The sequence below is a fragment of the Papilio machaon genome, chromosome 10 (assembly GCF_912999745.1).
Source record: "Papilio machaon chromosome 10, ilPapMach1.1, whole genome shotgun sequence".
NCBI classification, from domain to species: Eukaryota; Metazoa; Arthropoda; class Insecta; order Lepidoptera; family Papilionidae; genus Papilio; species Papilio machaon.
The window spans coordinates 2886223-2907200 of NC_059995.1; the positions used below are offsets into that span (position 1 = coordinate 2886223).

Here is a 20978-nt window from a genome sequence, read left to right on the forward strand (position 1 = left end):
GGTAAGGCGGCCGCGTCCATTAAAATCTATGAACAAAAATAAAATAGTGAGTTTTATCAAAAAAATACATTATAGAGAATAGATTAGATTTGGTTCGTCTAAATTGAATGGTATTCCAATTGGACAAGACAGACATCAAATCAGATAGATATTAAATCAGTCTTTCCTTAATTATTACAATAAATACCAATTTAATTTTTTTTTCGATCGTGATTGCGATCCTTATTTCTGTGAGATTTTTAAGCATATGCATAAATCTTTTTTACTTCTTTAGTTAAGATTTTTAATCTTTCTACGACATTAACTATACAATTGCAACTATCGCTGTCTGAGAGGATCATACTGTCGGTTGCTCTTCCGGATTTCATTACCCGTATCTTGCTCCGGTGACGTCATTATGCTCCGGAAATTATAACTCGAAGCTCTGTTGAATTCTTGTGATAGATTTATCGTTGGTTTCTGAGACATTACAAAATCCCTATTCAAAACATATCGTCATAGATAACAATATGTTTTAAACGGGGAAGATAAGGTATTTTTATTACGTACTAGCTTTTACCCGCGACTCCGTCCTCGCGGAATAAAAAAAAAATAGAAAACGGAGTAAAAATTATCCTATGTCCGTTTCCTGGTTATAAGCTACCTGCCCTAAACTAGTGTAACTAACACGACTTCCTTTTATATATATAGAGATTACGAATCAATGAAATGCAATTTAAATGTGAATTAACCTCGTTTTTAAAAGCTTTATTTCGGAATATAACTCTGATATAAAACTAAATGACATTAAGCTTTACCAGTTAACTGTCAAAAACGATAACCACAACGATTGCCCGGACAGCTTTATTTATGAAATACTTTAATTAAATAATTAATATTGGTGACTACAAAAATTTATATAGCAAATATTAAATAAAATATTGTTTTGAATAATAATTAAAATTAACTTTTATTGTGTTAATCTATTTTTTTCTTAGTATTAATTAATTTTATACATGTTTTTGATCATTATAGGACAATATTTTATTTTCATATATAAGGATGAACGCAAATTGTAACAAAATTATTATCCCAACCCTATCGATATAGTTAATGGATTTTACATAGATGGATAACATGTTACGGTCGGGTCGGCATTGAAATGAAGGTAAATATTAAATTACATTAGGCTTGCCCAACATATTCGGAATTAGATCTTTTAATATAATTTGTCCGATTTCTTCTACATTTTCAGAGTATGTACTCGAAGGGTAACCGAAGAACATAACATTTAAAATTTGACTATTTTTTTTTTAAGTAAGGCATTTCAGAAATATGTTATAGCGATACTGAAACATAAAACAACAAAACTCACGACCCAATCGTGTAGGCGGAGTCTTTGGATTGTAACTTGTCGTGGACCTTGAAAAGCGATTACCCTAACAATTTTCGTGTATATTCTCATAGTTTACTTAGGTTAAAACACATTTATATGACATACTAGCTGTCGCCCGCGACTCCGTCCGCGCGCATTTAAAAAATGGGGGGGGGTATGAAAAATAGATGTTGGCCGATTCTCAGACCTACTCAATATGCTCACAAAATTTCATGAGAATCGGTCAAGCCGTTTCGGAGGAGTACGGGAACGAAAACTGTGAGACGAGAATTATATACATTAGATAAAATAAAGTCTTTGCCACAACGCATTATAGGGAAAAGTAAAAGCCATTACACTCGACTGTATCCACAGTTGGTTGACTATAAATCATTTGTCACCGCTGGTCCTAACTGCCTCGTACAAAGTACGCCCAGACATACGTTTCGGAAACAATTTCTTTGAAAATTATAACATTACAAACATAAGAACAGAATTGAACAATACCTTGATAGCTCTATCTTTCTGATGTTTACGGATTTCTGTTCTATTTAGATACTTTATCGCCTCTAATATCTTAAACAAAAACTTTTGTAGGGTGTTCTCAGGATGCTAAGGCATGTGTTAAAAAAACTTTTGAAATTCACTTTGTGCATTTTTACTGTCAAATTGCGATGAATGGTGGGTTCAGTTATAGTATATGTACATATTTTTATCTAATACTAGCAGTTGCCTGCGACTTCGTCAGCGTTAAAAAAAATAGCCTAAGATACTGCCGAATTCATTAGCTACCTTCCAATCTAAATTCGTTAAAATCGATCCAGCCGTTTCTGAAATTACTCAGAACAAACACAGATTTGCAGATAGACAGACGGAAAAAATTAAATATTGGATTCCAATGTAAGCAAAACAAATACATCGCGTTCGCGAATCATGATTTTTTTTCGAGATCATATGAAGACACTTCTATTTTATAAATTGTATAGATACTCGTAGATAGATAGATAGATGTGTTATACTGTTAAAATAATCTTACCTCCAAAACAACAGGTGTTTGTGACTTTAAAAAATTAGAAATAAGGAATATTAAATTATAAAAATTACTATTGTCATTTAGCATAAGGAATATGAGCAAAAAAGATTACGGATCAAGAGTCTGTTGATGTTATTTGTTCTAATTATTTAAAAAATGTTTAAATAATTAACTAACAAACTTTTTAAATAAAGGTTACTATTACTAGAGTGATAAATGGTAACATAATGTGTAGAGAATAAGTCCCTGGACATTAGGAGCAGCAATGCCGAGGTAAGGGAATTAAGTAATCGTAATGTTACATTAACGATAGTGGGTACATTTGAGCCAACCGACTGACCGCATAAAACTGATGTGAAAAAACGCTAAGAACGTTGAAAATTGAACTTTGTGTAGATCACATAAAGATGAAAATTCACTAAAGAGTTTTAATCTAATCAAGGGTTGAGGTCAAGATGCTCTTGAATAAGGTCTTTACATTCAAAGTTCTTGTAACTACGCCTGTTGGAAATGTAAATTCAAGTAAGAATCATATTGATGTTAAAATAATTAGTACGCAATAAAAACATTGTAAAAAGAAATATTGGGTTGCCGGCGAAATAGGATTTTTCCCACTGGGTCATTGCTTCAATCAATGGGAAAAAATCCCATTGATTCAAACTCAAATATTTAATAAAAAAAAAAAATTTAAAAAATTTCTCCCAGTAAATTAAAATACAATTTAAATATTTAAACAATCAAAACTAACAATAGAAATGGAAAAGAAACAAACACAAAAGAAGCCAGATCACAAAAATCATAGATACAATGAGGAGAAATCCCAGAAGACAGTGTCGCGTTGCCGAATGTGACCTCGCACGCCCAACACCTTCGCGGCCTGCTCTGGTCTGCGCCACGACGGGGGACTGTATACCTGTTGCTCCCCCAGCCCTGATGACATCCAGTGGCGCAGCCATCGTCGGGCCGCCTTTGCCGGCCACTTCGTCTACAACACCGATGAGGAGTGGCCGCCCACCACCGGCTCGCTTGGAATCCTCGGGGGTTAATCCCCCGCCTACGGCTCCCGCAACCGGTGGTGTAGTGCGCCGCATGAGATGGCATTTATTAAATGAAAGTGTCATGCGGGCCTACTTCGGGGCGACAGAGGGTGGAACCAACCTAACGGCGTATCGGCCTAAGATGCTGTCTTTGTTTCAGACCCTTCACCCAAGTGTGTCTGTGACTGCCCAACGTCTATCGGATCAAGTGCGGGTCATACAACGGCGTCACCTGTTAGATGACTCTGTACTTGAGCGACTCCGTCACGAAGCGCGACCCCTTCACAATGCAGCTGAAGTACGTAATGTTGCACCTGTGGCCCCCGTGGCTGCTGATGTGCTAACGGAACCACCAAGTGAAGAGGTTTGTGTTAGTGATCAGGATATTGAGCGTTTGAGGAGAACTTTGGAAGATGTGATTTTGAATTATAGATCCTTATCAATCAGTGACCGTCCTCGCTTACCGCGATTGCCCATTAACAAGCGGAATATATGTATTGTAAATGCTGTAGACCGCTTGTTATCTCCGTATGTGGATTCTAGTCTAGATTTATGCGATACCCATTCAATTCTCTATTGTGGGGCACTGACTGCATGTCGGGTGGCTGGAGTGGGGATTATAAATCTCAATTCAGGTTCCCGTCGTGGAGAAGCTCGCCCCGTATGGCAGTGCAGAATTGAACGGCGCATAAATGTAGCTAGAAGGCTCATAGCGAAGCTTCTTTGTTTTCGGGCGGGTAATAACCGCCCAAAGGTTATGCGTTTCGTGACTCAGGCATTTGCTGGGACTGGTATCACGTCCAATGAATATATGCTAAGAGTCATGGAACGCATAGACTTCTGGAAACAAAAAGTGTTCGCATGGGCTAATCGCCTAAGAAGGTATAAAGAAAGATCTGAGAGATTTATTCAAAATCGCATATTCCAGAGAGATCAGAGGTGTATTTACCGTATCTGGGAGCAACCACAAAGCCAGGGACTTGATTTACAGCGACCAGATGCTACTGTGACTACTGCGTTTTGGAGCGGTATCTGGTCGGTGCCAATCGAGCACACTGAAGGCGAGTGGTTGAATGGTGTCAGACGCTCGTGTGAAGCGGTTACCGAAATGGAACCTGTAGTTATTACAGGTTCTGACATAAGTGCTGCAGTTCGTTCAGTTCCTAATTGGAAAAGTCCGGGCCCGGACGGACTGCAGAACTTTTGGCTAAAATGGTTCCGAAGTTCGCATGAGCGCCTGGCAGCTCAATTTCAATTGGCAATAGAATTAGGCACGCTCCCAGATTTCATGACATCAGGTATAACACATCTGATCTATAAATCTGGATGTTCTACGGACCCTAAGAATTACAGACCAATAACATGCTTGCCTACCATCTACAAGCTCCTTACATCCATTCTGAGAATCAAAATTGAAGCACATATTTGTACAAATAACGTTTTGTCAGCAACTCAGAATGGATGTAAGGTTGGGTCCCGTGGTACCAAAGATTGCCTCCTCATTGATATGGCTATTTGCCAACAGGTTAGACGAAGTAAAAAGAACATTTCTATGGCCTGGATTGACTACAAGAAGGCTTATGATTCGGTGCCCCATGGATGGTTAAGTAAAGTGCTGGAAGTATATAAAATACATCCTACACTTCGCACTTTCCTTAACTCATGCATGGGACAGTGGACCACAAGCTTTTCCAATCCAGGGCAGGGAAACCTTTCTACTTCCTCTAGCCGGATTGGAATCCGGCGTGGCATCTTTCAAGGTGATAGTCTGAGTCCATTGTGGTTTTGCTTGGCTCTGAACCCTTTAAGCACACTGCTAAAGAGTTCAGAGCTAGGTTACCGTCTACGTAGAGGGGGCGAGATCATATCACACCTTTTGTACATGGATGACCTCAAGTTGTACGCATCGAAGAAGTCTGACTTAATGACTTTGCTTAAAATTACCGACGATTTTAGCAGAGCCATTGGTATGACGTTTGGAGTGGACAAATGTGCGGTCATAAATGTACAAAAGGGGAATGTTGTAGCTTCTGAGAATCTACAGCTTACTCAGGATGTGTCCCTCGTTTCCCTCTCGGAGAATGAAAGCTACAAATATCTCGGTATGTCGGAAGCATTAGGTATTAATGACAAAGGTATGAAACAACTGGTGAAAGAACGGTTCTTTTGCCGCCTGAAAAAAGTTCTAAAAAGTCTTTTATCGGGTGGGAACAAGTGCCGTGCTTTTAACAGCTGGGTCATGCCAGTCTTAGCCTACTCTTTTGGCATACTGAGATGGTCGCAGACAGAACTGGATGCCTTGGATAGAAAAGTTCGTCGATTGCTTACAGCATACCGGATGCATCATCCACGTTCGTCTGTAATGAGGTTATACATCCCGCGGAAACATGGGGGTCGTGGCTATTTAAATGCCAAGACCCTGCATAACCGCGAGGTGCACAATCTTAGGGAATATTTCCTTAAGGTGAACGTGGGAATGTATCAAGATGTTGTAGCAATGGACAAAGGAGTCACGCCGCTTTCCTTGGCTACCACGAATTGGCGAAGGTTACCGGTAATAAGTGTCTCGGACCGCATTAGTGTATGGAAGAGCAAGGAGTTACACGGTAGGTTCCATCGCGCCTTAACAGGGCCTGATGTGGACCAATTATCCTCCGTGGCTTGGCTGCGCTTCAGCAACCTCTTTGGGGAAACTGAAGGTTTTGTCTTTGCAATCATGGACGAAGTCATCGTAACGAACAACTACCGAAAACATATTCTAAAGGATGGTACGATTGACATTTGTCGGGCATGTCGTCGTCCCGGTGAGTCTATTAGACATATCGTTTCCGGTTGTTCTCGACTTGCGGACGGTGCATACTTGCATAGACACAACCAAGTGGCCAAGATTATCCATCAGCAACTTGCCCTTAAATATGCTCTTGTGGATACTGAGGTACCTTATTACCAATACCAACCTTCACCTGTTCTGGAAAATAGCTATATCACGCTCTACTGGGATCGATCTATTATTACAGATAGGACTATTACTGCCAATAGACCCGATATAGTAATAATAGACCGGTCTGAGGGTTGTGTAATGTTAGTCGATGTCACTATTCCACATGACGAGAATCTCGTGAAAGCTGAAAAAGAAAAATTACTAAAATACTTAGACTTGGCTCACGAGATTACCGCCATGTGGCGTATGAAATCGACTACCATTATTCCGATAGTCGTATCGGTGAATGGACTGATAGCGAAGAGCTTCGACCAACATCTTAAGAAGCTCTCGCTAAACAGTTGGATTAAGGGCCTGATACAAAAGGCAGTTATTTTAGAAACCGCACGCATAGTTAGGAGGTTCCTGTCTCTGTAGCCCTCACCACTGGTTGTTTGAGTAATGGGATTCCGCAGCCGGTGGTATACTATTTTTTATATAATATATTTTGTTAATTTTTTTTTTATAAAATGTATTATATAAATAATAAGAGAATAAATGAATAAGATAATTTATAATAATAAATCTTTATTGTACATTTTACATATCTGTTTCATTATAAATTATTTATAATTTGAAAATAATATTGCTAAAATTAAAAGCTACTTTGTGTTTTTTTTCTGGAACATGATATCGAATAGAATGTCTATCATTATTATGAATTTTAGTACTAAATTATATCTTATTTCATTACCCTACTAACCTTATCTTACTGTGAATTTCCACTGATAAAACCCGAAAATAAAAACCCTTTTTAATATTTCACAATGCAAATAGAACGGGAATAAAGACTTTTTTTTACCGTCGTCACCGCAATGGAAACCTATAGTAATTTTCAAACGATGTTAGCCCTAAAAATTACCTATCGAACTAAGATTAACTAGAAATCCGCCTATTTTGCGTAGCCGAGGTCCCCGGGACAAACCGCAAACCGCTAGACTCTGTCACATGGTAATAGATTTCGTGATTAAACTTGCTCGCTAAACATTATGCATGTTTTTAAAACTAAAGTATTTTTTTATTTACTATCCTATGTATATAGTCGAGGACATTTATTTCCTACCCCATAACGGATATCAAAAAAGTGAAATCTTGTGAGATCTTTTTCGTTTTCGAACTGTAGATGTCATATTATTTCTTTTTTACCTATATTTATAAAGGTTTTACATGTTTTTCCGACAAAACTAACCGCGACAGTAGCGCCTCTCTCATTGGCTCAGAGATACTTGTTCGAAAATACATAGGTGCTAAATTATAAATTAGGGTGACAGTTTGCTGTCGTTATTCGATCCTTAATTAAAATTAAATTTAATTCTTTGACTGTTCGAATGTTAATTATTATCTCCTGTATCCTAAACATCTTTCCTAAAGTGCATAATTAAGGATTATAAGAAGACAGTTTTTTGTTTTCAAAACTAAACTTCTCGGTGAAAAGGGAAACATTCTATTTGTATTCCGAGTTGACGACGCGACGCCGGCACTTTTTTTAATTTGGAAAACATTTCCTCTAACATTGACCGATACATTTTTCTTAATATTTTTTGGTTACATACATACATTATTCATCAAACTGGGACTTTATGTCTTATTTCCGTACAAACACCGCTGCCACTCACTTGAACGATACAATCTCATCCTTTGTTTTCTTTTTCTGTCATGTTTTATAAAGATTTCAGTTAATTTCTTAATTTTTATAATATCATGTTAAGTAATTTTATACTTGTTCATTAGAAAAGTCAATTAGCGTGCGCTGTAGATGAGATAGTACGTGGCTGTAATATCAGAAATTCTGTTTTCCTATCGCCGGAGTCTGCATCGTTTCTAACAGGAAATTAAGGCACGATTCCCGATATGTTTTGCTCCATCGTGATGTAAATCCTCGAAAATATTCCTGTATAAATATTTATGGGGTTTTTAACCCTGAAATATTTATCTATTTTTAAACATAAATATATTTAATCTAATTTGCATGTCAGAAATAATAGCATTAAGTATTCTGTATTGATTTCTTAAATAATTATGAATAGAAATGAATTTAAAAAGACGTATTTCGACCAATGTCCAATCATTACTTTGTATGAATAAAAAATATATAAGCCAGTGGTAGTCCTTACAAGGGTCGTCCTAGACTAGACGGACTTATGCCGTCCTGATGAATAAAAACTCAAAAAGGGGCAACTTTAAAAATAATTACAAGGCGACGAATGTATGAATATAAATGAACATGTTTATTTATTTATTTATTTAATCACGGCAAGAGCATACATGTTATGTATGAATGAAAGCGAAAGTTTTGCGAAATGAAAGTCTGTAATATCTACTTATCCCTCCAGGTTACGGCCTTAATTATACTGTCGTTGCATCATTCAAACATACCTATTACATATTGTAAATATTAAAACAAAGAGACGAAACATCGACTCAGCAAAGCAACTGTTGCAACAATGTAACATGTGTAGGGGCGCCCTTATCAACGGAAGGGGACTTGAAATGCCTACTAGTAATTATAAGAACTGTTGGAGTGGCACAGATAAAAAAACAATGAACAATGAACCACGTACCAAGAAATTGTAACTGCCGTATCACTTGGAACAAAAAAATATTGTTAATTTTTTGCAAATGAATGAGTGACAGTTTCGTCAGTGGAAACACACGCCAAAGTATAAGCTATAAGTATTTTTTGTAAGCACACCAAAAATATCCAGACTAAACAGAGGGCCGAAACATTAAACAATCGCTATTTCTCTCACTCCCCTTAAAATAACAAAGGGATAAAGTTACCTCATCATTAATTTTAACAACGGAAGATATAAGCTACCTATTTAAAATAAAACGTTTCACTTACATTAACGTCAAAATTCGAGATAAGAATTTTTATTTTTAAATTATGCGTTAAAAACTTTCAGAACTTATTTTATGATCAATAATCCAGACTACAACTTTTGTAACAACCTGTATGCCAGGTACATTTTCGGTCAATTATTTCCTCTCGAGCAAAACTTCGTAAAATGCATAAGGGACTTATACTATGAATACTCGCGACCATCAGCTGCGGCTCCGTGGGTGGAGTGGGCAGTGGCAGCCTCCCACGCATGGAGAAAAAAAATTTTTTTCTGTCATTTCCTCTCATTTGAAAATTTATCAGAGTATAGTTTATGTAGTATTTTGAAAGAAAAACATAGTCAGCTGACCATAACATGGTGGATTATACGTCAGCTGGCTCCTTGAAGATGAAAAAAAATTTTTTTTTTCTACTATGAATTGATCATCGAATGAATGAATTGAATGGTGATCATTTATATGCATACTACATATATGTATACTATGAATGAAAATTAATGTCAGCTTGCTGTATCTCAGTGAAAAGTTTGTCAGCTGGTACCTTGAAAAGTGTAACGCATCTATGACCTACTTTACATAAATTTTCAAATGAGAGGAAATGACTGGAAAAAAAAAATTCTACATGTGTGGAACGCTGCCACTGCCCACCCCACCCACGGAGTCGCAGCTGACGGTCGCCAGTAGTCATAGTATAAGTCCCTTATGCATTTTACGAAGTTTCGATTGGGAGTGACTTGGTCATGAAAATCTGTCGCTGGCTCTCGGACCAATAATACTAGTAAGGCATTTTTTTTCCAACAATTTGCTTCAATTATATTTTTCTCAGGATCATAACAGCAGTGATAGCATCAAGGATTAAATATTGCTGTTTATGTTGATCCTTACTATTATTTTAATATTATAAATGAATAAGTCTGTCAGTCACGCATTCACGCCAAAACTACTGAACACTGAACAGATTTAAATGAGATTTGGACAGAGATAGACCAGAGCATGAGAAAAACTACTTTTTAATGCGAAATAAGAGTTGTAAAGGGTTGAAATTTGTATGGATGTATCTTCTTTTTTATAGTTAGAAGCTTGAAAAACTATAAAACTACCAATTAAAAAAAATATCATCATTCAGTCATTTATTAAAAAAGATTATTACAAAGAATCAAGTCGTTGATGTAAATTATTTTTTTAATTATTACGGCCAGTTATTAGCCACTTTTTGGTACACTCTCATAGCGACCTTGGCATCTTCAGCAGAGTCATGTTCCCCGGACTGAATGTTCTGACCGAGATAATGTTGAGCCAACAACTGTAGCGATGGAGTGTTCCCATTGTTAAGCTGAAAAAAAATATCATTAACTTTTACCTCCTTAATAATAGAACATGTAATAATTCCTACAAAGTCTATTTTTAATGCTTTTTCTACTTTAAATGCTGAATTTCAAAGTCGCCATATTACTGTTGATAAAAATTGCTTGTATAATGCAATTTTTTGAGAATAAATTCGTTGCCCGTAATTTCCAGGTAAACTAATATAAAGAACTAATGTCACCACAAAAATTATTAAATTCTGACAAAACAAGCCTCACTTCGTCAAAGTACAATTACCCAAAAAAGAGAGTGTTATAGCTTTTGGATTTCGATGGTTTCAAAAATACCATTAAAATGGGTAAAATATGTTAAAACTCACCTTCTTAAATGGCTCATATTTAGCGATATCTCTTATATCTCTCTCCGGGTGCGTCAGACCTAATGCTGCAAGGTCGAAATGTAATGAATGGCCAACTAAAATTTTGCCACGTATCATATTCTGCACTTCCCTTTGAACAGTATTAAAATTTTCTCCTGACGACAAATGATGTTGTTTTATACCGCTTACAAAAGTACGGTAATCCGTTACTTGTTGAGTCGGTTTTACGTATTTATCGTATACGAGGGAACCGTAGTTGTTAACCAATGATACCCTTGCTAGTAAACTTCGGTTGCCACTTCCAACCATCTCACAATCCAATGCAATATAATTACTCATAATAACGGCTTCAAAAGTAACTTTTAAAACGACTTTATACTTCGAGACGACGCCTAGAAATGATACGTTTCGATTCGTTCACAATGCTTATATAGCATCGGCTATGTTTTAAGGGGTATCCCCGCCAAACACTATTTGACGCTTGTGAATATTTTTAAAGCAAAATCGATTTATTATACCAGTTTTGTATTTATTACTTAATTATTTTTCTAGATAAAATTTATGCTGGAAAATTATATTCGATTGTATAAATAATAATAATTATAAGTCTATCAGGATCTGATGACAAATAAAGTTTAAAAAATAGCGATTTTCATATGGCAACAAAGGAAAAATGTAATCAGTCAATTGAAATTTCGAGGAATTCTTATTGGTTTGGCATCAAATTTCCTTTAAAAAGTGGCGAAAATGTCAAAGAAACTTCGAAGAATCGCAAGCAAGAAATATTGTTTTCAATGTTTATCAAAGAATTCTTGATGAACAAGGTGCAGAACAAACATAATAATCGATATTAAGTCATGTGCAAGCGTTGACTGGTTAGTAGGAATGAAACGTCTTGATACTTTGGTTTATTGCATTTTTCGTGTGTATGAATGTGCGTTTCAATAGACCTGCAAGTGATATAAAATCTGTAATAGAAGAAACTTTTTCTCAAATAGGGATCGATGAATGGCGAAAATCTTGTGAACAGGTAATAAAAATTGAAAATCAATTCATAGAACAATATCGATTAATTGAGATGCAGGAGGAAAGGTTTATCATAAATATTGCGTGAGGAAGACGTCTTCTCTTCATCTTCCTCTTCTGATGAAAACTTTTTAATGGATTTGCAGTGTTCGGAACCATTTTCAAATTCTGATACTCTATAATTAATTAAAAAACTCATGATAGAGTACTTGGAGTTTTCATCTAAATTTACAAACCCACATTCGCCACAGTAAGATTTTCGAAGAATATCCTTGATCACTGGATAATTTTTATACTTGCATGTTTCACACATATAATCAGTCAAAGTATCAAAACGTTTTACTCCAATTTCCCCAGTATTGCTAGCGTCAATTTCTTTTTTCCCTTTTTGCCATCAGATTCTGATAGACATATACAAACATTTAAAAATCTGCCGAGATCATTTGAATGATTTATGTACATATCCAATGTTATAATAATTAATAAAAATAATTTTATTTTTTCTACTAAAGTAAAAACATGCAAGTCAAATTTGATTCGATACCATAACTATTTACCATAGATGCTTTAGCTAAGTTTATTTTGTTTTACTTTTCGCGAGGGATCCCCCAAACATATATTTTGTGAAGTGAAGTGTCGTTATCTCGTTATTAAAGATAAAATATCTGTATCTTATACGTATACAAATATTTTGTTTCTGATGCAATAAACGTTGAGTATATCAATTCATATGTAAGGATCAAGACATCGTACCGAAATATGAACTTGTTGTTTTCTTAAATTCGTTGTTCGATGAGCTTTTGTCTATAAGTAGGTGGCCTGCTTTCAACATTTTTATAGGAATTTCCAGCCTATTTAACCCAGCGTATAACTTGAAATTTTATCTTATATATTATTATCTTATATTTTATCTTATAGCTTATATCGCCTTCAGCTTCCGTTCAGCCGTGAACTTCCAGAAGACAGTGATCTGAAAGAAACGCAGGATACTTTTATTCCTGCATTTATTGTTCTTTTCTGCCTTTTAGAGAGCCAATCCATCTGCTATTCATTTACTCGTTACTCTAAATTTTTAGGCTATATGGAATAAAAGAAACTTCTACTACAGTGATAAACGAATATAGATGTAAAATAAAAACAGTATTATTAGAAAAACAAACAAATAGCTCCACAGAAAGTTATTTTATTTAATACTTTTTGTACTTCTGCAATTCATCTGAATGTTGTCATCTCTCCACCCTCCGCATCCATCTTGAATGAATGTATTCTAACCTAACATGCAAAATAAAATTTGGTTGTATTTTTTTTATTTGTTTGTCGTTTTCATTGAAAATACGGACGTCGACATTGATAAAATACGAATATAGTAATTGAAATAGAATTCGAAATGTCGTAATAAAAAAATGTTACATTCATCATTTTTTTTTATTACAAGTTCTTATGCAAGAACTCTTGGATAAGAAACATTCGGGAGAGACCATCATTGTCAGTGTCAGAAAACTGTTTGGCTTGGTTCAAGATATGGCGAGATTCATTAAGCTGACACCCAACCTCTAAAGGGTCCCACACAGTAACAGTCCGCCGGCCGAAATTGATCTGTCAGTTAATCGCAATAGATCACTCACAGGTTTTAAACTGACGACTTATACCAACCAGCCTGTTAATGTGTGGGACCCCTAATAGTGGAGATTTACAAGATGAGATGAAAAAAATTGCTTATTAGGATTTAATAAATCAAACTATGACAATAAATTATATTATTTAATTTAAAAATTTGATGTATTTTTTAATAATAGTAATCACATCAGCATTTCCAAATCGCTGTTTATTTATTGACTTAATATAAATTCTTTTATAAATCAACATGTACTGTGTAATTATGATTTTGATGTCTTCTTATGTACCACAAATTCACTATTTTCCCATAAACCAATAGGAAATATACTGGTAGTGGAATCAAATTATGGAAAATTAGGTAGGTAAATTAGTGGTAATTAACTTGATAAACCCACTCTGCTTACACTTTATATAATACTAGCTTTTGCCTGCCACTCCATCTGCGCAGAATTAAGAAAAAACTTAACAAGTAGCTTATGTGCTCTTTCAGACTATGGTCTACAACTGTGCCATATTTCATCAAGATCCGTTGAGGCGATAGGAAGATACCTTCAAACAATCATCCATCCATCTATCTATCTAAACTTTTGCATTAATAATATTAGTAAGGTAAACACCCACATATTCTCATTTCTCATTCTCTTTGACAGAGCCAATATGTTTCGGCATTCATACAAATATCAATAATAATCATAATTGTAATTTTACAGGTTTATCAAATTGTATTGCTAAAATGTCAGGAATTCTTAACAATGCTGATGTCATTACAATATTTGCTGGTGTTTTCAAATCATGAATTAAAACTTCAGAGCCATCGGGTTTCCAACTTGAGAAGGTCCCTGTTAACTTAGATTGTTCATATGTCAAGATTGAACAGCATTCACCTACAAAAAAGATAATATAAACAATGAATATTACACAACTATGCAGTTATCTGTGGATGTGTCAGGTGCCCTTATAGTACCCTAAAGAGTATTTACTCTTTACTATTATATAAGTTTTGATTAGCTCTCAGTACTAGGACAGGACCTGTGATTCGGGTTTTTAATTCATCCAAATTGTAGTAGTTGGTTGAAAGACTAAGATTCACAGAATAATTCAAACTTATACTTTTATTATTACATTATGAAGTAAGTTTTCAACCATCTGCTTGTCACCTAGCTAAGAAATTTGAGGACCGGTTTTTAGAAAATTAAGAGGTTTTTACCATGTAAACTGTTAACCGCCTTCAAAAATGATTCACGAAGTTTAGCTCTAGCTTCTTGTTTTGAAGATAACTGATCTTTGGTAGTTTCACTTTTCATTTTTTTCAATGTGACTTGATCTTATAAGATTTTAGATAACTGAAATATATAATAAAATTGTCTAACATAAAAAAGTAACAAATTACATATTATCGTTAGAAAGTGTAAATAAAAAAACTACTAATTTAACACAGTTGTAGTTAAAAAATTGTTTACTTCTTTGACTGACAGATGACAGCTATAACCTTGTCTTTACCATATTACCCTATTACAAAATGCAAAGAATATGTAGTGGATTTAAAAATCTTCTTTTCAAAAAAATAACTACGAAAATATTATTGGACCTTTTAAAAAAAAATTACTTATAAAACTAAACCATATATGTGGTTCTTGTGAATTCAAAATCCTAAGACTTTTTTAAACGAATCGAAAATCGATAAAATGAAAATGAGCAAGGAGACACTGCTGTGCATATGCACGACACGACATACATCGTTGGTACAACACTACCCTATTAATAATTTTAAAATGGTGATGATTTTATTATAAAATACGTTCATATTCATTAACTTCTTAAGCTTAATTATTTGGTAATGTAAAACAGTTATTAAATCTTTTATTTCTCATGTGTTGACTATTTATCAAAGCAAAGTGTAAGTAATCAACAATGGCGGTGTTAGCGGCTGCACAGTTATTGGATGAATTGATGGGACGACACCGCAATACAAACCCAAATGAGAAAATAAAGAAACCAAATTGGGAGGATCCTGAAGTAAGACCTCTTTTACTATTTCTATCATACATTTTCATGGGAATATTTTGTATTCACAGTATGACAAGAAAATTAACCTTACTTTACAGACATTTCTTCATATTAGTGTGTTTTGTTATTTTTCAGTATTGCAAATATTTCATGGTGAAATTTTGCCCACATGATTTGTTTGTGAATACTCGAGCGGACCTGGGCGCTTGTCCAAAAGTTCATGATGATGAGGTCAAAGAACTATTCCAGAGAGCAGAAACTTCATACAAAAAGTCTCAATATGTTGAAGAATTTTTACGCTTTTGCAGGCACATGATAAGTGAGGTAGAAAGTAAGTAGAATCTTAATGTAATGCTCAGTTACATGTTGCTACAACAAAACATGTCCATGTTGTTGTTGGCTTAGGAATCCCACTATCTACCAATGAGATTTTCAATTTACATATGTACATTATCCAACATTCTTATGTTGAAGGAAATCATTTTGATGCAATCTGCGAAGTCAACATATCTGTGAAGAAATTCAAAGTATGTGTGAATCAACCAACCCACACTGGGCTGGCATGGTTGACTGGGGCATAGTCACCCCTAATTTAGGGTAGGCTCCGAGCCCCTCATAGGGGACATATAGTGAGCTGATGATGATGATTATTAAAATAAAATTTTATGTGTTTGTAGGAAAAATTCAGAAAGGAAAGCAGAGACTAGAGCTTATGAATTCAAAACCTGAAGGTCCCCCAATGACACAGGCTCAAACTGAAAAAAATCAAGAGCAGGTACTTACTACTTCATTAAAGTTACAATATAACTTTGGATTTAGACTGCATTGACATTTTTGTATTAAGTCATTTGTGTCACTGTTTTTTTCAAAGACAATGTGGGGGATGACAATTTGTTCCAATAAAATTCACTTTGGTCGAAACCCAGTAATGGAAAATTGTATAAATATAATATTTAAAGTTCATTTATTTTCTTTGCTCTATTTTTATATTTTATTTGCAAGATTCTTATAAAACTATATGATTATTTTACATAACTCACGTTTACTATATTTTATTGTATCTTGACTTAATTTTTATGGCTTCATATTATGAAAGCCATAAAAATGAAAACATAAGTGTTTGTTTCCACTGCCCAAAACATCTGTCTGAAACTAATAGTATATATGAAGAGTACATTTAGATGCAGCAGTATATTGCTGCTGCATAAATGGGATCTTCGACTAGTCGAATACTAAGTAAATTTTACATATTTGTTTTAAAAAATAAAATTATTAAAAAAATGTTCTTAAAATAATTTACTTTATTAATATTTTAGGTGAAACTCCTATCTGAGAAAATAACATCTTTGGTGGAGGAAGCGGAGGAGGCGGGAACACGGGGCGATGTGGAGCAGGCGCAAGGCCTCATGAAGTTGTGTGACCGATTGAAAGAGGAAAAAGACCAACTTCTCAAACAACAAGAAAACAGGTGAACATAAAAACTACAATCCTTTTCCTACATGTATTGCATTAACAAGAGCACAGCTTTTAAATACAATATATAAAAACTAGTAACCCAATGGAAATTTATTGTTAACCATTTTCTCAAATCTTTCCCCTTTATAAAGGAATTCAAATTATCTTAAACATTCCCATGTCTTGTCCCTTGTCTTTTCTTATTACAAATACTAATTTTGACCTTTTTTTATTATATTTTAGTCATTGGTCAATGACTGCGGAGCTAGCGGCAGCTCAAGAGAAGCAGATGGAGGTGTGCCCCGTGTGTGGTGCTTTCTTAATTGTTGGTGATGCTCAGCAACGCATCGATGACCATCTCTCCGGGAAGCAGCATGTTGGGTATGATACTATGGTATAAATTCAAATAAATAAAGAAAAGTGACCGTTGTGGTATTCCAAATGCTTGGATCAAACAGCCTTCTTTTTTTAAACATGTTTTATAATCCCTCTTAGTAAGAGGGTAGTTTTAACAGTGGTAGACGCCAGCAACAACATCTGTTGTACGAATGGCTCGCTTGCTCGGTGAAATACCACAACAACACAGAAGACAGTTGACAGCGTCAAGTGGAAGTAATTCCAAGTACAGTCTGATGAGTGTGGTGCCAGAGACCTAATTTAATTCCTCTTTCCCTTCCCACACTTTTTTTATAAGGAAAGGATGAGAAGGTGAGGTGGATTTCTTGGAGGAGATGCATAGGAAGGTTAAATATTCTTATTTTGTGCGTCTCCTCCTTCGTCGATTGAGGGTATCTGCAATTGCGAATGGCTATGGGCAGCGGTTTCTTCGCCATTTTTCATATGGTCGCTTGCTCGTTTGCCACCTTGTAATATAAAGAAAAAGGATCTTTTTGTGTATTGTTTAATAATAATAAAAATTCAATATAAATAAAACAAAAATGTATTCAAAGGTATTTCAAGCTTCGTCAAGCGTATGAAGAGATGAGTGAGGCTCGGGAGAAGGAGCAGCAGGAGAAAGAGAAGAAGCGGCGCGAGGACAGGGAGCGGGACCGCCATGCGCGCAGCGGCGGTGGTGGTGGTGGCGGTGGTGGTGGACTCGGCTCCGACCGTCGAGACCGGGAGCGTATGGAGCGCGACAGAGAACAGCGAGACCGCTCCGACAAGGACAGGGAACGAGACCGCGGTGACCGGGACAAGGAGAGGGAAAAGGAACGACACCGGTAAGTTCACTTTGAATAATCTGACAGGGTTTAATTAAAAAATTAATATAACTGTGAAATTCCACTGCCGTAACATATTTTGTTATCTCTGGTTTTTTTTTTTTTCAAAAAATATTATGATTTAATAAAAGTTGCTTTGATAATTGATACCCATAGATATATCTGTTTCTATTAAAACATTATTTTAGTCTAAATTATTGATTAAACTTTTATGAATGTCAGTTATATGCTGAACATAGTTAATTTTACTTAAATACGGATATAAATATTTATAAGTCACTATAATTGTTAATGTTGTAATAACTAAAATCAAAAAACTTTTTTCGTCCTTACGATTCAATTCAGACCGTATATATTTTTACATATAACTTTTTATTCGAAAAAGTACATAAACTTCTTATTTATTCTATTTTTTATTCGAAAAAAGAATTGTTATAAAAAGTAAAAATTTTAAGATGTAAAAAGCTTGGTTAGATTATTTAAGGCCAATCTTTAAGTTTGTTTTTGCTGTTGTAGTGTTTAGTTCTACTAGTAATATTAATTCAATTCAATCTATGTATGGTATTATTTGATTTCTGCTATCTCTCACACAGACCCGTCCGTGAGGAGAAGGGCGGCAGACACGAGGAGCGAGAACGGGATGCCGAGAGACATCGCGAGCGAGAACGCGAACGCGACAGGGACAAGGACCGCGAGCGGGAGCGAGAACGCGACCGCGAGCGGAAACATCGCAAGGACAGGCGTAAGTTATACCCACCTCTATTCATACTTGATATAAAGTTCATTTTACAATGATCAATTAGATTTAAACTTTGTTGACAATAACAATTTTTGTTTATATGTCCCAAAGGATCGCCGCACGAGCGGTCGCGTCGCCGCTCCCGCGAACGCGAACGTCATTAATGGACTGAGGTATCACAAAAGCGCCTGAAACCGGTAAGTATATGTTATCCTGCGCACCCGCTTCTATAAACACCGTAAATATGACCTCATCATCCGTAAGCGCGACGCTCATACTCCACAATTACAGCTCAATCAGAGGTACCTATACCATTTTTCCTAACAACTAATCATACAACGACGAACATTACCCTTTTCTACCAAAAACAATATGAATAAATAAGTAATAAAGTGAACACTGTTATTTTACAGCTGATAGTATGATATCAAAATAAAACATCGGTACATATGGCAATGATATGAGGGGTTATGTTGAACCCGTTACTGTATTCTGTAGTTGTCGTCACGCCGACGGACTTGGCAGGTATTTTAATTGGTATTTTGAACAGCTGCTTTGGGCTGAGCGTTGGAAAATTTTGTTGGTAAATCTCGCGCGCGTTCGCATTTTGCGTTGAAATGCGAGCGCGCTCGGGCTCCCGACACAACTCGGATGTGTTCCCGCGTCTCCGCGTCAATTAGAGGTATTCTTATTATAAATCTCTTGCGTCTTCAAATAACGAGTTGTCCAGCGACCGCCCGGATAATGCGATGTCAGGTATTTGTTAGGATTTGTTTCGCTCCACGGTGTTAGGGAGAATTGAACAAGTTCTGCACTTAGTACAAACATGATAGTTGAACTGTGATCAAGTACAAAGTTATTTGGTCAGCCGCTTTGTCTGTACATTGCCATAGTTGTCATGTCACGGGACGTGTGACGTGACGCGTCTCATACGCTCCTCGTCTAAATATCGGATGCTGTTTTCCTATCATCTGTATATTTGCAGGTACCCACATAATATATATAGCAACAAGTTTTGTGCAGTTTTGTATATTTGTTTTTTTTTATATTTACAATAACTTGGTGCTATGTTGTGAAATAAATACCCCAAATATTTTTGGAACACATGTCTGACAATGATTGTGATATTTTCAATTTAAAAGTTAATTATGACTAATAGAATTATTGTCGCATGTGAATTCAAAATTAACATTTACCCACGCTAGTTTCTAGCTTTTCGATGGACTTTTCAGTTGGAAAACCGCAGAAGAACTAGGAAGAAACTTGGATGGCCGTCACCAATGAGGTACTTTTGAAATTAAATCACATGTGAAGCTGAAGATGGCGACGGTAGAAATTTCCAGAAAATCTCCAGCGACGGTTTCGAGGTGACATAACATAGTCGCGGTATTAAGAAGGTTAAACTAGAAAAAAATAATTGGTCAATGCATGTATTTTATAAGCTAGATACGAACTTGTTATTTTATCGCCTAAAAATGTTTGTAAGTTGTAGCTACCTCTACCAACTTATCCCTAGGGAGGTTAAATTCTGTATACCAGAGTCCAATGAGGAGTGATTCAGGTATTTATCTTTTTTCTTACACTTATGAAATGTTATAATAAATTTTGACTATGAATAGAATGTGTGAGCCATCCATTAAGGATTATTTTATTAAAATTTAAAATATACTACTTTGTTTTATTTACCTCCCTTTCTTTTTATAAATGTGTTACATAAAAATGTTTTATTATGTTACCCTGTAGTGACATTGTTGCTCAAAGAAATGGCAGGCAAGCAGCAGTAAATGTTTGCTATAAAATTAAACTTTGATATATCGTGAGCTACCTTAGTAAACGACTTTAATGATAGCTTTTATTAAAAAAAAAGGTTAGAGGATAACATAAGCAACACAATAACCTTTAAATTTTGACAAGTTATTTACACTGGTAATAAATGAAAAAGCGATTCCTACCAATTCTACCGCAGTATATGTGCTCTATGTTTT

General features: G+C 35.4%; 4 protein-coding genes across 6 annotated transcripts; 2 read left to right on the forward strand and 2 right to left on the reverse strand.

The window, feature by feature from the left end:
* The first annotated feature begins 3097 nt into the window (after positions 1-3097).
* Positions 3098-6743, forward strand: LOC123721302. Its single transcript, XM_045679679.1, has 2 exons — positions 3098-3654; positions 6518-6743. The coding sequence occupies exons 1-2, from the start codon at positions 3195-3197 to the stop codon at positions 6544-6546; spliced, it is 489 nt and encodes a 162-aa protein (XP_045535635.1). The 5' UTR covers positions 3098-3194; the 3' UTR covers positions 6547-6743.
* A 3627-nt stretch (positions 6744-10370) lies between these two features.
* On the reverse strand, positions 10371-11323 carry LOC106717513 (RNA exonuclease 4). The gene is made up of 2 exons (XM_014511385.2): positions 10930-11323; positions 10371-10578 (listed from the first exon to the last, which is right to left on the reverse strand). The coding sequence occupies exons 1-2, from the start codon at positions 11266-11268 to the stop codon at positions 10435-10437; spliced, it is 483 nt and encodes a 160-aa protein (XP_014366871.1). The 5' UTR covers positions 11269-11323; the 3' UTR covers positions 10371-10434.
* A 2798-nt stretch (positions 11324-14121) lies between these two features.
* On the reverse strand, positions 14122-15061 carry LOC106717522. Of its 2 annotated transcripts, XR_006756197.1 has the most exons (3): positions 15033-15061; positions 14780-14915; positions 14122-14456 (listed from the first exon to the last, which is right to left on the reverse strand). XR_006756197.1 is itself a non-coding variant. In XM_014511394.2 (2 exons), the coding sequence occupies exons 1-2, from the start codon at positions 14874-14876 to the stop codon at positions 14263-14265; spliced, it is 291 nt and encodes a 96-aa protein (XP_014366880.2). In that variant the 5' UTR covers positions 14877-14939; the 3' UTR covers positions 14122-14262. The 2 variants fall into 2 exon arrangements, 1 of the variants encoding a protein (XP_014366880.2); XM_014511394.2 differs by lacking the exon at positions 15033-15061 and having other exon boundaries at positions 14780-14939.
* A 236-nt stretch (positions 15062-15297) lies between these two features.
* LOC106717487 (luc7-like protein 3) lies at positions 15298-20630 on the forward strand. Of its 2 annotated transcripts, XM_014511356.2 has the most exons (9): positions 15298-15588; positions 15715-15910; positions 16257-16354; positions 16896-17047; positions 17278-17415; positions 17985-18254; positions 18848-18996; positions 19105-19190; positions 20226-20630. In XM_014511356.2, the coding sequence occupies exons 1-8, from the start codon at positions 15484-15486 to the stop codon at positions 19155-19157; spliced, it is 1161 nt and encodes a 386-aa protein (XP_014366842.2). In that variant the 5' UTR covers positions 15298-15483; the 3' UTR covers positions 19158-19190; positions 20226-20630. The 2 variants fall into 2 exon arrangements, with proteins under 2 accessions (XP_014366842.2, XP_014366841.2); XM_014511355.2 differs by having other exon boundaries at positions 19105-20630.
* Positions 20631-20978: the final 348 nt, after the last annotated feature.